This window comes from Leptinotarsa decemlineata, unplaced genomic scaffold (genome assembly GCF_025532065.1).
Source record: "Leptinotarsa decemlineata unplaced genomic scaffold, Ldec_3_MD MMD2_tig00026358_RagTag_RagTag, whole genome shotgun sequence".
Lineage (NCBI taxonomy): Eukaryota > Metazoa > Arthropoda > Insecta > Coleoptera > Chrysomelidae > Leptinotarsa > Leptinotarsa decemlineata.
The window spans coordinates 1,052,699-1,066,035 of NW_027412703.1; the positions used below are offsets into that span (position 1 = coordinate 1,052,699).

General features: G+C 36.0%; 1 protein-coding gene across 1 annotated transcript in view; it reads left to right on the forward strand.

Annotated features, from left to right (window-relative positions):
- Nucleotides 1-13,337, forward strand: part of LOC111506192 (extracellular serine/threonine protein CG31145) — a 340,043-nt gene that overhangs the window by 269,294 nt on the left and 57,412 nt on the right. The window contains exon 9 of the mRNA XM_074184737.1: nucleotides 4,970-5,110. Coding sequence (XP_074040838.1) covers nucleotides 4,970-5,110 — 141 coding nt within the window. The remainder of the gene's footprint in view (nucleotides 1-4,969; nucleotides 5,111-13,337) is intronic.

A 13,337-nucleotide genomic window follows, 5' to 3' on the forward strand; every position in this document is an offset into this window, starting at 1 on the left:
TGGATTCCAGAAAAAAAAATGAGTACATCTAATTCTCACATTCAAGTTCTAGATACAGTGATTGCTAATTTGGATAAAAGAAACATTAGTGTGTTAACACTTCTAGATTTTCCCAGAGCATTTGAAACTATCAATCAATCATTCTAATATTACGGTTTTTCTGGTAGTTGACTTTCAATGATTAAGTCATATCTAACGAATCGAAAACAGAAGATAGTATGAAATGAAAGAAACTCTGACTACGTTGAAATTGAAGCGAGAGTACCACAAGGAAGTATTCTCGGTCTACTATTTTTCATTATCTATTATGATATTCTAAAATCCATAACCGCGTGCAATGTTCAGGCATATGCCGATGATACGCAGTTATTAATTAGTTTTCGTAAAAAAAACCTGAATGATGCACAGAATTTGCTGAATGACGATCTTGAACTTATATTTAAAAAAGTGCCTCTCATAACTTGAAATTAAATTCGTCCAAGTCAAAAATATTAGTTTTCTCACCAAAAACTCAATACGATTTTATACATACAAATTTGGCAGTTACTATCAATGATGCACCATTAATGGCCGTTGAATCGGCGAAAAGCTTGGGTTTAATAATAGACAACGATCTCCGTTTCAAATCTCATGTGAATAGCTTTTTTAAAAAAACTCTCACTTCACTGAAAACTCTTTACAGCAACCGGTTCATTCTCAATGTAAATTTACACATGACTCTGTGTGAAACACAGTAGGTGTTATTATAGAATTTTTGACCTCAAAGTTTATTATGTTGTTTGAGAGGAATTTTACTTTTGTGCGCCGTCTGTTAAAGATTTATAATACTAGTGACTAGAACTTAAAAAAAAATATTTTCAACAATTAACCGGACTAAAAAGTTAAAAATAAATATAGTTCAAAAAAACTAAAGAACACTCTTTTAAAGAACATCCAACTGAAAAGTTAAAAATATTTTTTCAAATAAGCTTAAAACAATAACAAACGGAAAATACTATTATTATTGTGAAAAAAGCGTGGACGCTTTGTGCTATATTTTTGTATATCAAGCGCTCGTAGCTTTTTTCACAATAATACTAGTATTTTTTGTTCGTTATTGTTGTAAGCTTATTTAAAAAAATTATTTTTAACTTTTCAGTTCGAGGTTCTTTAAAAGCGTATTTTTTAGTTTTTTTTCAACTATATTCATTTTAATACAAAACATAAGCACTACTGAAAAATACTTAAGGCGTCCTTAGAGCGGTGCCTGTGCGAAAGTATTGATTCACATTGGATTTGAATCGCTGGAGAAAAAATTTATCAGGAAGTATATTCCACATGAACGCAGTTCTTCAAATGAAAGAGTTCTTAAAAAGTGAAGTTCGAGAGGTACTGAGTTAAACCTCAAAATGATGAGCAGCCACATTCCGTAGAATATTTCTGATATGTACTGCTCTTGGTGGAATCAAATGTGCCAAGTCACTTGAAAACCTCCCGTGAAAGTATCTATAAAAAAAAGACAAGTCTACAACCTTTCTTCTGTAACTATCAAGGTTGCAAGTGATGTTCTCGTCTCCAATTAAGCGGATGGCTCTTTTCTGGATGGAATCCAGCAGCTTCAGGGTATACTTAGGGGCAGAGCTCCATACATGAGTACTTGCTTTCTGTGGGTTGTCAAATTTCAAGAAAACATATGGATCAAACTGAATGTTAGTTCATCATGTGTTCTTTATTGAAAGCTTTTATTTAACTTGACTTGTATGTATGTTAACAAATACATACAAGTCACCGGAAGTGGGTCAAGTTTAACTTGACTTGGTCCAAAACCGATGACAATGCATGTTAATCATAAACTTGACCTGATGCTGCTGCCAGGATCGGCTCCGTACGAGAGATCTCCTCAGTGGTAAATAGCAGGGACACAAAATTTTGTATACTCATTCGTTTATGATAGGCAGTTGGTAGGCCCACTATGAAATAGATGTCACATCTAGGCTTGGCTTCAATAAAAAAAATATATTTCTAGAAAAAAAATTAAATCAAGCTTTTACCTTTGAATGAATGAGATGGGCGGCATTAGCATTGGTCTGCAGCCCGTCTAGGAGAAGGAAAACTCCATAATCAAACCCGGAACGATGTTTCGTCAGGCACAAGTAAGTTCTAAGCTGAAAAAGTGGCGCATCTTTCACCAAATTACCACCCAAGTCAAGGTGAGGCCGTGCCCAGGACTGTATGGCATAGGGGTGTAAAATGATGTCGTGAACGTACTACCTCAGGGCACCGAAGCGCACCCTGTTATATTAGCTTAGTATATTAGCTCTTACCCTGCTAAACGAAGCTCTGGGAGGGTGGACAAATATTTCTTCGGTACTCTTGGGAACACTATAGGAAATGAAGATACATCAACACACAGGAAAAGAAGGTTTGAGAAAGAGAAATTGAAACGAAATTAAAAACTTGCCAATGAAAGCGTTAACTTGAAACGCCAAAAGCCTCCTGATAGAAGAATTAGACTGTTCGAAATTAACTGGGACTCGGCCATGTAATAATGACGCCATCAATGAAATGAATAGACTAAGAAATATAACAAGCTAATTCTTCTTTAAGATATGCCGGAGGAGTAGGTACCTACCAACTTCTATAGTATATAGTTTATCCTAATAATAGTTTTCCCCGTTCCTTAAGTTTTTCTGTTGAAAGACTCTCCGTTTTATAGATGGATTTTCGTATTGATCGATAACTATCGATTGAAGCTAAAAAATATAAAATAAAATAATGATAAAAGCACTTTTAAAACAAACTTTTATTTAAGTGCCCTAAACAGATCAAAATAAAATTTTAAATCACATTAACCACATTTATTTATGACTTCACAGAATTGAAATTATAATAAAGGCTTTTCGCGATAATTTCAATTTGTAATCGAAATTTTGTAATTAGGTAGGCACCTACTGAACTTGTAATCAATTCATAATGTTTGTAATTAAATAAAAGTGCCGTCAATGCTTGAAATGTGGAACTTCGAATAACTTTTTTGCCCACATAGGATTTATCGGGTTTGAAATTTATTGCAGTACCTAGTTGATCTGTCAGAATGTTTCCTAATTTAAATTTCATTTGACTGAATATGTACAGATTTCTTCTAGGCATCGCGACAAGTTTTTATTATGTTTGAAGGTGATTGATAATGTTTCATGATGAATTTCACTAGTTCGGACTTCCATTGTCTACTATATAAAATGATTTTAAATCCCCGAAACAACTAAAAAAGAAGAATTGAAAATGAATAGCTGAAAATAACAATTATATTAACCAAAATAAACCTGAAATGAAATAATAGTGAAATAAAATACAAGTAAAAATAGAACAATTGAATAAATAAAAATAAAGAAATGAAGTAAGGAAAATAAAAATGAAAAATGGAGAGATTCCAAGTCACGTTAGTTCACTACGTTTCGATTGTTAGTATATACAATCGTCATCGGGTGATGACTGGACTGATTCCTCCGAGAGATGACTATTTATAGGTCGTTCGAGTACTTTCACTTATCCCCGCTTTCCATTTTCCGCTTCACTGGTTTCGTGGAAGATGACCGTTTTGGCAGGAGCAGGCCATTTTTCGCTTGATGATGGGTTTCCATATGTTGCGTATTTCTACGCTGGCTTGGCTGAATACGTTGTTGGACAACATGTATGCGGCTTCCTTGAATTTTCTCCTAAACCAATGTTCCTCTCTGTGCAAAATCTCAGCTTGGGACCACTCGATGTTGTGTTGATGGGTCCAAACATGGTCTGCTATTCCTGATTTGCTGGTTTCCCCTCGCTGTGTGTGCTTCTTGTGCTCGGCAATGCGAACATTCAATGGCCTCTTAGTTTCACCAATATAGGATTCTCCACACTCACAGGGTATCCGGTAAATGCAATTCTTGGAATCGCAGTCCGCGTTTGGTGGCCTGGTTTTCGTGAGGCTGCTACGGATAGTGTTACCGGATCTGAAGCAGGTTCTGATGTTGTACGGATAATAGCAGCCTAGCAGCAGTAGGAAAATCCTATATTGGTGAAACTCAGAGGCCATTGAATGTTCGCACAGCGAGGAAAACCAGCAAATCAGTAATAGCAGACCATGTTTGGACCCATCAACACAACATCGAGTGGTCCCAAGCTGAAATCTTGCACAGAGAGGAACATTAGTTTAGGAGAAAATTCAAGGAAGCCGCATACATGTTGTCCAATAACGTCTTCAGCCAAGCCATCGTAGAAATACGCAACATATGGAAACCCATCATCAAGCGAAAAATGGCCAAATCCCGCCGGAACGGTCATCTTCCACGGAACCAGTGAAGCGGAAAATGGAAAGCGTGGATAAGTGAAAGTACTCGAACGACCTATAAATAATCATCTCTCGGAGGAATCAGTCCAGTCATCACCCGAAGGTGATTGTAGATACTAACAATCGAAACGTCGTGAACTAACGTGACTTGGAATCTCTTCACTTTTTGTTTTCTTCTTTTTTTTTCATTTCTTTATTTTTATTCATTCAATTGTTCTATTTATACTTATATTTTATTTCACTATTATTTTATTTCAGGTTTATTTTGGTTAATATAATTGTTATTTTCAGCTATTCATTTTCAATTCTTCTTTTTTAGTTGTTTCAGGGATTTCAAATCATTTTATATAGTAGACAATGGAAGTCCGAACTAATGAAATTCAAGTTTTTATTATAATTTCAAATCTGTAGAGTCATAAATGAATGTGGTTATTGTGATTTAAAATTTTATTTTGATCTTTTTAGGGCACTTGAATAAAAGCTTGTTTTAAAAGTTTTTTTATCATTATTTCATCATATACTTCGTTGATCTCTATAATGTTTCTGCTATTTTGAAATCATATTCTCCATTCTGATATTTTGTAGTTGATCTTGTATATTAAAATAAATCAACAAGTAGAATAGTCGGCTAACGAAACTTGAAAATGTGACGTTTTTCAGGATGTTCGGGAATGATACCTTCACTTTACATTTGGACCACGGTCGTGGATTTGGTAAACCATTTCATGATGAATTGTCGATATTAGCTCCTGTTCTCCAATGCTGCTTGCTGAGGCGATCCACATTGGAAACTTTACTCAGGTGAGAGCAGTTTTGATTTTTCATTCATAATAATTCATAATCTACGAGAGTGATACAATGATTATAGCGGCCATACAATTTTTGGATACCATGTCTATGGTATGTCTTTAGCCTCAAAGCAGGCGTCAGTTTCGACAATAACCCAATAACGCTGACTTTATTTCAAGCAAGCGTGAGTACAGACCTAAAGGGTAAGTTCAGATTTGGTGAATACGGTGGATGCGGAAGCAGTTTGAAGCCCAATTCATGAAATTTTGCCCATCATTTTCATCGATGGCACGCAGCATTTTCTTGTTTAAACAGACCTTTTTTTTGTTTGAAGGTGGTTGATAATGTTTCGTGGTGTATTTCATTAGTTCGGAACCCTAAAAAACAATTGAAAAATTAATAAGATTAACCGAAAATAACAATTTTATTAAACAAAAAACTGAAATTACAAAGAATCAACATACAAGCAACAACCAAACAAATAAAAATTTAAATTTTAATAAAAGCTGAAAAAAAAAAGAAAATTAAAAATTATTATTAAAAAAATGAAAAATAAGAAAGATTCCATACTAAGTTATGTCACGACGTTTCGATTGTTAGTATCCACAATCATCTTCGGGTAATAACTGGACTTATTCCTCCGAAATCTGACTGTTTATAGATCATTCGAGTTCTTTCACCTATCCCCTCTTCACTTTTTCCGCTTCATTGTTTTTTAGCGGGAGATGACCGATTGGCGGAAATTGGTCGTTTTTCGCTTGATAAGAGGTTTCCATATATTACGTATCTCAACGCTAGCTTGACTAAATGCGTTGTTAGACAAAATATTCGCAGCTTCTTTGAATTTTCTCCTAAACCAGTGTTCCTCTTTGTAGATGATTTCAGCTTGAGCCCACTTGATGTTATGTTGATGAGTCCAAACATGCCGTACTATTCCGGATTTGCTGGTTTCTCCTCGCTGTGTGTGTCGCTTGTGCTCAGCAATGCGAATTTTCAATGGCCTCTTAGTTTCACCGATGTATAATTCTCCGCACTTGCAGGGTACCCGGTAAATGCAATTCTTGGAATTCTTGGTTTTTGTAAGGTTGTTACGGATAATGTTCCCAGATCTGAAGCAGGTCCTGATGTTGTACTTGGACGCAATCTCTCTTATCCTTTCCGATAATCCTCTGATGTAGGGAAGTACAAGTACTGGTTGTGGCGGCTTCTCTTCCTTATGGAGTTCTTGCTGTCTTCTAGCTAAGGTATGTTCTACCATCACTCTGGAGTAGCCATTCCGTTGAAGGTCGTTTCTGATGATGCCTAGTTCTTTTTCGAGATCTTCCTTTGTATTACAGAGCCCAAAAGCACGGTCTAGTAGAGTCTTGATGATTCCTTTTTTAACTTCAAATGGGTCGCTTTCACGCGATTTCGTTATTGAAACGCTACACTAACGCTATGTGATAGTTGCTGTTGATGGTTTTTCCCTTCTAAAGATAGTCGACAACCATGCGCATCTCAAAATACTGATGCCATAACTTGCCTAGCCGTTTCTTGCATCTTTTAAAGACAAATAAAATAAGAAATAACCCCACAGTACTAAATAAAGTAGCTCAAGTTGAAGTTTTGGAAGTATTTGCAGAAGAGCCCACGGGCTCCTTACGATCAGTATCAGAACAGACGGGAATTTCACGCGAGACTGTAAGGAAAGCATTGAAAATGCATAAATTTCATCCTTATGAAATGCAGATTCTTCAAGAGCTCCACGAGGATGATTATGATAGAAGAATAGAGTTTTGTGAAATCATGTCTCATCGAGTAAATACCATATCTAATCTTCGGTTAAACATCTGTTTCAGCGATAAGTGTTCATTTTTTCTGAATGGCAGTGCACCATTTTTTCTCTCAATATAATTCAAGAAGATTGATATTTAACCTTTTCGCTTGGAGCATAATGTGGAAATACTCATACTTTCTGATATTGACTGTATCTGACAATTTTTTTCCATCCAAATTTACAATTCACAAAAATATACGCTCATGTCGACCCGTTTATTCAATAAAAGGGCGCATCGCAGAGAAAGTATTCGTGAATCTCCGGATTCAATCTAGGCTTCTTTCCCTAAAGGACGATGTAATGTGAATATTTGCAGAAATAATTTGTTTCAGAAACGACCTCGAGATGTATCAACGTATCAAATTACACAATTCACCCGGAATTCAATTTGTCATGGAACTGAAATGTAAATATGAAATATCAGCGTTTGTCTCATTCAAAATATTAGGGTTGCGGGAAACTTGCTATCTTTGAAATGTGAAGATAGTCACGTATTTCAAGATTTGTTTTTCATTTCATGGCCTTACTACTCGATTTCGAGAATACAAATTATACATTCTATGTTTTCAATATAACCTTCAAGACAACGAAATGTATGATAAAAGAATGTGATCTTCCACGGAACGATATACAGGGTGTCACTGGACTTCCTCTTTTTCTCTCGGGAATGTATAGATGGGGTCAAAATATCACCAGTACTTCATATAACTTTTTTTCCTAAAAGTCTTCGTAACCAAGTTACGGGCCCTCGAAGTTACAAAATGAAAAATGTTTTTCTTTGATAACTTTTCAAGTGAATATTCAAAATCATCCAAATTTTGGTAATTGACTAAACAAATGAATTCCGTCGATGAGCTTTCATGCAGGAGTCAGTTGTTTTGCTACAAAGTCAGGAACGGACTACCCCCGATGGTCCACACCCCAAAACTTTGAAATGACAGATATTTTTCAATATTTTTCAACAAAATAAGGTTACTTGGACAATTTTATGAATAAAAGTACTCGTGTGGAAAGTCGATCGAAGCAACGAGTCTTGATAAAAATGTAGTTCTACTCGACGACATCAAACCCGCTCGTCCACCATTATTTGAAATGAATAATTATCAAAGCAGAAATAATAATGATAACGTTAATTCAACAACATTTATAACAGGAATAATACAAAGTATGCCAAAATGAAGTCGTAAACAAAAAGTACAGTACCTATATGGAAGTTTAAGTCACAATTGTGATAGCAGATATTTTTTCAAAAGAAATATCAAGTTCTGTAGATTCGTGGTGTTTTTAAACTAACAAGCTACTCTACTATGAAATATCGAATTCATTCCATATTTTGTATGTACATAATACGTGTGGAATAATCACGTTTCGTGTTGATCAGTTATCTGAATCTCATGAAACTCAACATTCGAATGTTTCAAATTCTTCTTCACAGCTAAACTGTTGAGGAGTTTCACTGATAATTATAATTTTATGGGAGAAATTCTTTAACACGAATCTAAATTTAGCTGAAAAAACGCACATCGGAAAAAATATTTACTATACTAATAAAAAGCAAACGAATGAACTACAAAAACGGCTGCACATGATCAGGTGAAAAATATCCAGGGAATAATTATGTTCCATTTCTTTCACAGATGTTGACAAAAAAACCGTTTAGAAAGTTTTGATAAAAAATGAGAAACTGGAATGCGATTTTGTTTTGTTGAGTGGTGCGTTGTCATATGACTATCATTGTATTGTCAATATTCTATAGGATATTTTGAATTTTTTTGATATGGTCGAACAGTTTACATTCAATGAATATGCAGATATGCATGTATTTTATGGACGAGCATTTTGTAATGCTGCAGAAGCTCGTCGTCTGTATTCCGAGCATTTTCCCAATCGAACGGTACCGTCAAGAGAAACATTCGAGCGTGTCGATCGCAGCTTGAGGGAGACAGGTATGTAATAATTGATAATTAATTTGAGCACGTTGTTTTATTTCGATATTATTGTAGGTACAGTTTTGCCAAAACGAGGTGGTGAGGGCGCTCCTAGGACTGTACGTACCGTTGTATTGGAGGAAAATTTTCTGAAAGCCGTCGCTGATGATCCTTCAATGAGCATCAGAAATCTATCAGAACAGTTCCATACATCCAAGTCCACTATTCATAGAATAATTAGGGAACAACTGCTCCACCCATTTCACATCCAGAAGGTACATGCAATGACACCTCAAGATTTTCCAGCACGACTGGAATATGCCAATTGGTTCATGGATAGGCAAAGAGAGGATATGACTTTTATTAATCGAGTTTTATTCACTGATGAAGCAGGTTTTAGTAGAGATGGAGTTATCAACTCTCATAATCTCCATATATAGGCCGAAGAAAATCCCCATGGGATATTGCAAACCAAACACCAACGGAAATTCAACGTGGATGTTTGGGCTGGTATCATAGGAAACCATCTTATAGGACCATTCGTTCTACAGGACCGATTGAATGGAGAACGTTATTTGGAGTTCATTCAGAACGATTTGAATGGACTTTTGGAACATGTTCCATTGCAAACCCGAAGAGATATGCGGTTTATGCATGATGGCGCTCCTCCTCATTTTAGTTTGATTGTGCGTGACCATGTGAACCATATTTTCCACAATAGATGGGTTGGTAGAGGTGGGCCATATTCATGGCCATCGCGGTCTCCGGATTTAAATCCATTGGATTTCTTTCTGTGGGGGCATCTAAAAAGCCTTGTTAACGCTACATCTATTCACACAAGAGATGCATTGTTGAATAGAATAACATTACATTGTGAAGCCATACGAAACGACCCTGGAATGCTATTTCAAGTACAGAGAGGGTGTCTTCGCAGACTAAGAAAATGTATAGAGAGAGAAGGTGGTCATATCGAGCAGTTTCTGTAGCGGATTTTTCATTTCTGTTTGCTCTTGAGGCTCTTGAGTTTCATTAGTTGAACGTGTTTGCATTATACAAATTCGTTATGAACATTTTACCTATCATTTCCATTTTCCTTAAAAACTAATATTTTCGAATAATGGTCGACATCTCAGGATAAATGTTGTTGAATTAACGTTATCATTATTATTTCTGCTTTGATAATTATTCATTTCAAATAATGGTGGACGAGCGGGTTTGATGTCGTCGAGTGAAACTACATTTTTATCAAGACTCGTTGCTCCGATCGACTTTCCACACGAGTACTTTTATTCATAAAATTGTCCAAGTAACCTTAATTTGTTGAAAAATATTGAAAAATATCTGTCATTTCAAAGTTTTGGGGTGTGGACCATCGGGGGTAGTCCCTTCCTGACTTTGTAGCAAAACAACTGACTCCTGCATGAAAGCCCATCGAAGGAATTCATTTGTTTAGTCAATTACCAGAATTTAGATGATTTTGAATATTCACTTGAAAAGTTATCAAAGAAAAACATTTTTCATTTTGTAACTTCGAGGGCCCGTTACTTGGTAACGAAGGATTTTAGGAAAAAAAGTTATATGAAGTACTGGTGATATTTTGACCCCATCTATACATTTCCGAGAGGAAAAGAGGAAGTCCAGGGACACCCTGTATATGTGTCAAATCTATTTCTCAGTTTTTTTGGCCGTGGTCTGCAGGTTTTGAGGATTGACGTTTCGTCTGCTACTGCGGTAGACAGCCGGTAGAAGTGCTCGAGTTGTTGTTTTCCTTGTTCCCAACACAGAAACTACAACGCTGATGTTTGACTCCGGTTTTATACTATTGGTGGACGTGTCTTGTTTTCTCTTAACTGGATTACCTGACAGAATGGCATATTTTACAAAAGTTTTATGTAAATTTGGTCATAATATAACGATAATTATCAAGTAAGTCGTAAATCTGTCAAATTCATATGAAAATTGATATAGTTTTCGTTTCAAGTATTTGATACACATAAACTTTGTCTTTTACACTGAAGCTCTGTTCATAGTGGTAGCGTCGCGTCGCGTCCAATATTAAACAATTGAATATATTCAAACACAAATGTTCAGAGTGCGGGCGTTCATAGAGCGGATCCAACTCAAAAAATTGAAATTTGGGATAATGAAATTAATGTATGAATACTTCACTTTGAAGTGAAATTGAAAGATGAAACTTTCAAGATGGCGACTGGATGTCATCTGGGAAAAAAATTAAATGGAAAGGGGGATCTTGTGATACATCATTTTGAAGCTCTTGACGAATACTTCACAACCTCTGTAGTAGGTGAAGTCAATATCTTCACCTACTACAAAATGGCGAAACATTCAATAATTTCCTGAAGACAAACACATTAATATCGATATTTCTAGAAATATTCCTTTTTATCTGCCATATGGCAATTCCAACAACCTGATAAGCTTTGTTAAGTTATTTTTTGTTTATAAAGACGTCAAAAAATGTCAGTACGACAATGAACATCATTGTTCAGTTAAAATATTCTCATTTAGATTTTGGTTTTACTAGTGAAAAGGTACCACGTCAACAATCTCTAAAATGGCCAATTCTCGTCCATTGGAAGATACAATTGAGGCGATTTTCATTTACAATGCGACCCGTAACTTTCACGAGACCGAAAGGATTTTCAATGAACGTTTTCCGAATCGCCCTATCTGTAGAAAATATATAATTGAGGGAACTTGTAACCAAATTCACAACTACCGGTAGTGTACATAATAAAAAAGCCCCCATGTCATCCGTCCATTCCGAAAGAACAGCAAGTGCAAATAATTGGTGAGATGGTAGCAAATCCTGAAAAGTCTACTTATTCTGTCGCGAATGTTTGTGAGGTGTCTCCTTCTACTGTGTGGAGACTTTTGAAGAGGAGTAGGTATCATCCATACAAAATTAAAATGGTACACCAAATAACTGACGATGACCCTGAAAGAAGAACAAAATTCTGCAAAATCATGACGAAAATCTTCGGAAGAGATGCTACCTAAATGTACGAACGTACGCTTTTTTCAAATTGCAATGTTCACAGGCAAAATTACCGTTATTGAAGTGACACCAACCCTCCCGTTTTCCGGGAAACATTTACCCAATATCCAGAAAAAATCAACGTTTGGGCAGGAATATTGAAAAACCATATTGTAGGACCTCTATTTATTGATCAAAATTTAACAGGGGAACTGAATTGGGATACGCTGGAAACTACTGTTGACCCTCTCAGCATTGAAATCGTCGAAGCGAATGCTAATGAATTCGATATGGATATTGTATTCCAACAAGATGGAGCACCACCACATTACTCCAGAAAAGTAAGAAACTATTTGGATATTACTTTTTCCGGTCTTTGGATTGGCCGTCGAGGTCCTACAGAATGTCCAGCCCGCTCGCCAGATTTGACACCTCTGAACTTTTTTTGGGGGGCCATTTGAAACAGAAGGTGTACGAAACTGAACCTGCTTCAATATTGGGTATACACGTTACTGTGTTCGAAAATGTTCGGCGTGATATATCGGATAGGCTGTTCATATGTCAAGATGTTCAAAGCAACCATTTCGAGCATCTTCTGAACTGACCTCAAGCTTATTACTTCATATCATGTAGTTGAATATCAATGTATTCAGGCAATTATTGAAAGTTCCGCCATTTTGTAGTAGTTGAAGATATTGATATTATATTCTAGAGTTATGAAGAATTTGACAGGAACTTTAAAATGATGTGTCACAAGCCCCTCTTTTCATTTACATTTTTGTTCCCAGATGGCACCCAGTCGCCATCTTGGAAGTTTAATCTGTCAATTTCACTTCAAAATAAAGTATTCATGCATAATTTCATTATCCCAAATTTCTAGTTTTTGAGTTGACCCGTTCAAAAAATAAAAGAGGGGGGTACATCCGGATTGTTTTCCGTAGCGTTCAGATTTCAAAATGAGTTCAGAGGATGACCATGTTGAGGTGCTGATTGCAAGAATACAAGCAAGACCTGCGCTATGGAATACCAAGTTACAATCATACAAAAAAAAAATTTGAGCGGTCGACTTTATACAGAAGTGGCCAAGATATTAGGTATTTCTAGTAAGTATGTTTCATATTATTATGTGACAATGGCTAACTTTTTGCTCATTAATCTGTAATGTTTCAATTTTCATCGAGTCGTTCACGATTAATTTTAAAACCGGCAACGCTACATTGCCCCATAAACAACGATTTATTGTACAACCGGCAACGCCGAGCCTGCCATGCTGGCATTGGCAGCGTATAACCTCGATACCATCTCCATCTCTCTTTGCCTCGATTACGTCACACGCGTCTGTCGCTCTTACACACACATACACATCTTCATATGGAATATTAATTTTTTCCAAAGCTAAGTATATTTTCCTATCTTCAACATCATAATGACGATTACAACTTTTCTAACATTCTACGGAAATCAAAAAAGTGTGGTCAAGTATATAAAATGGGTCAA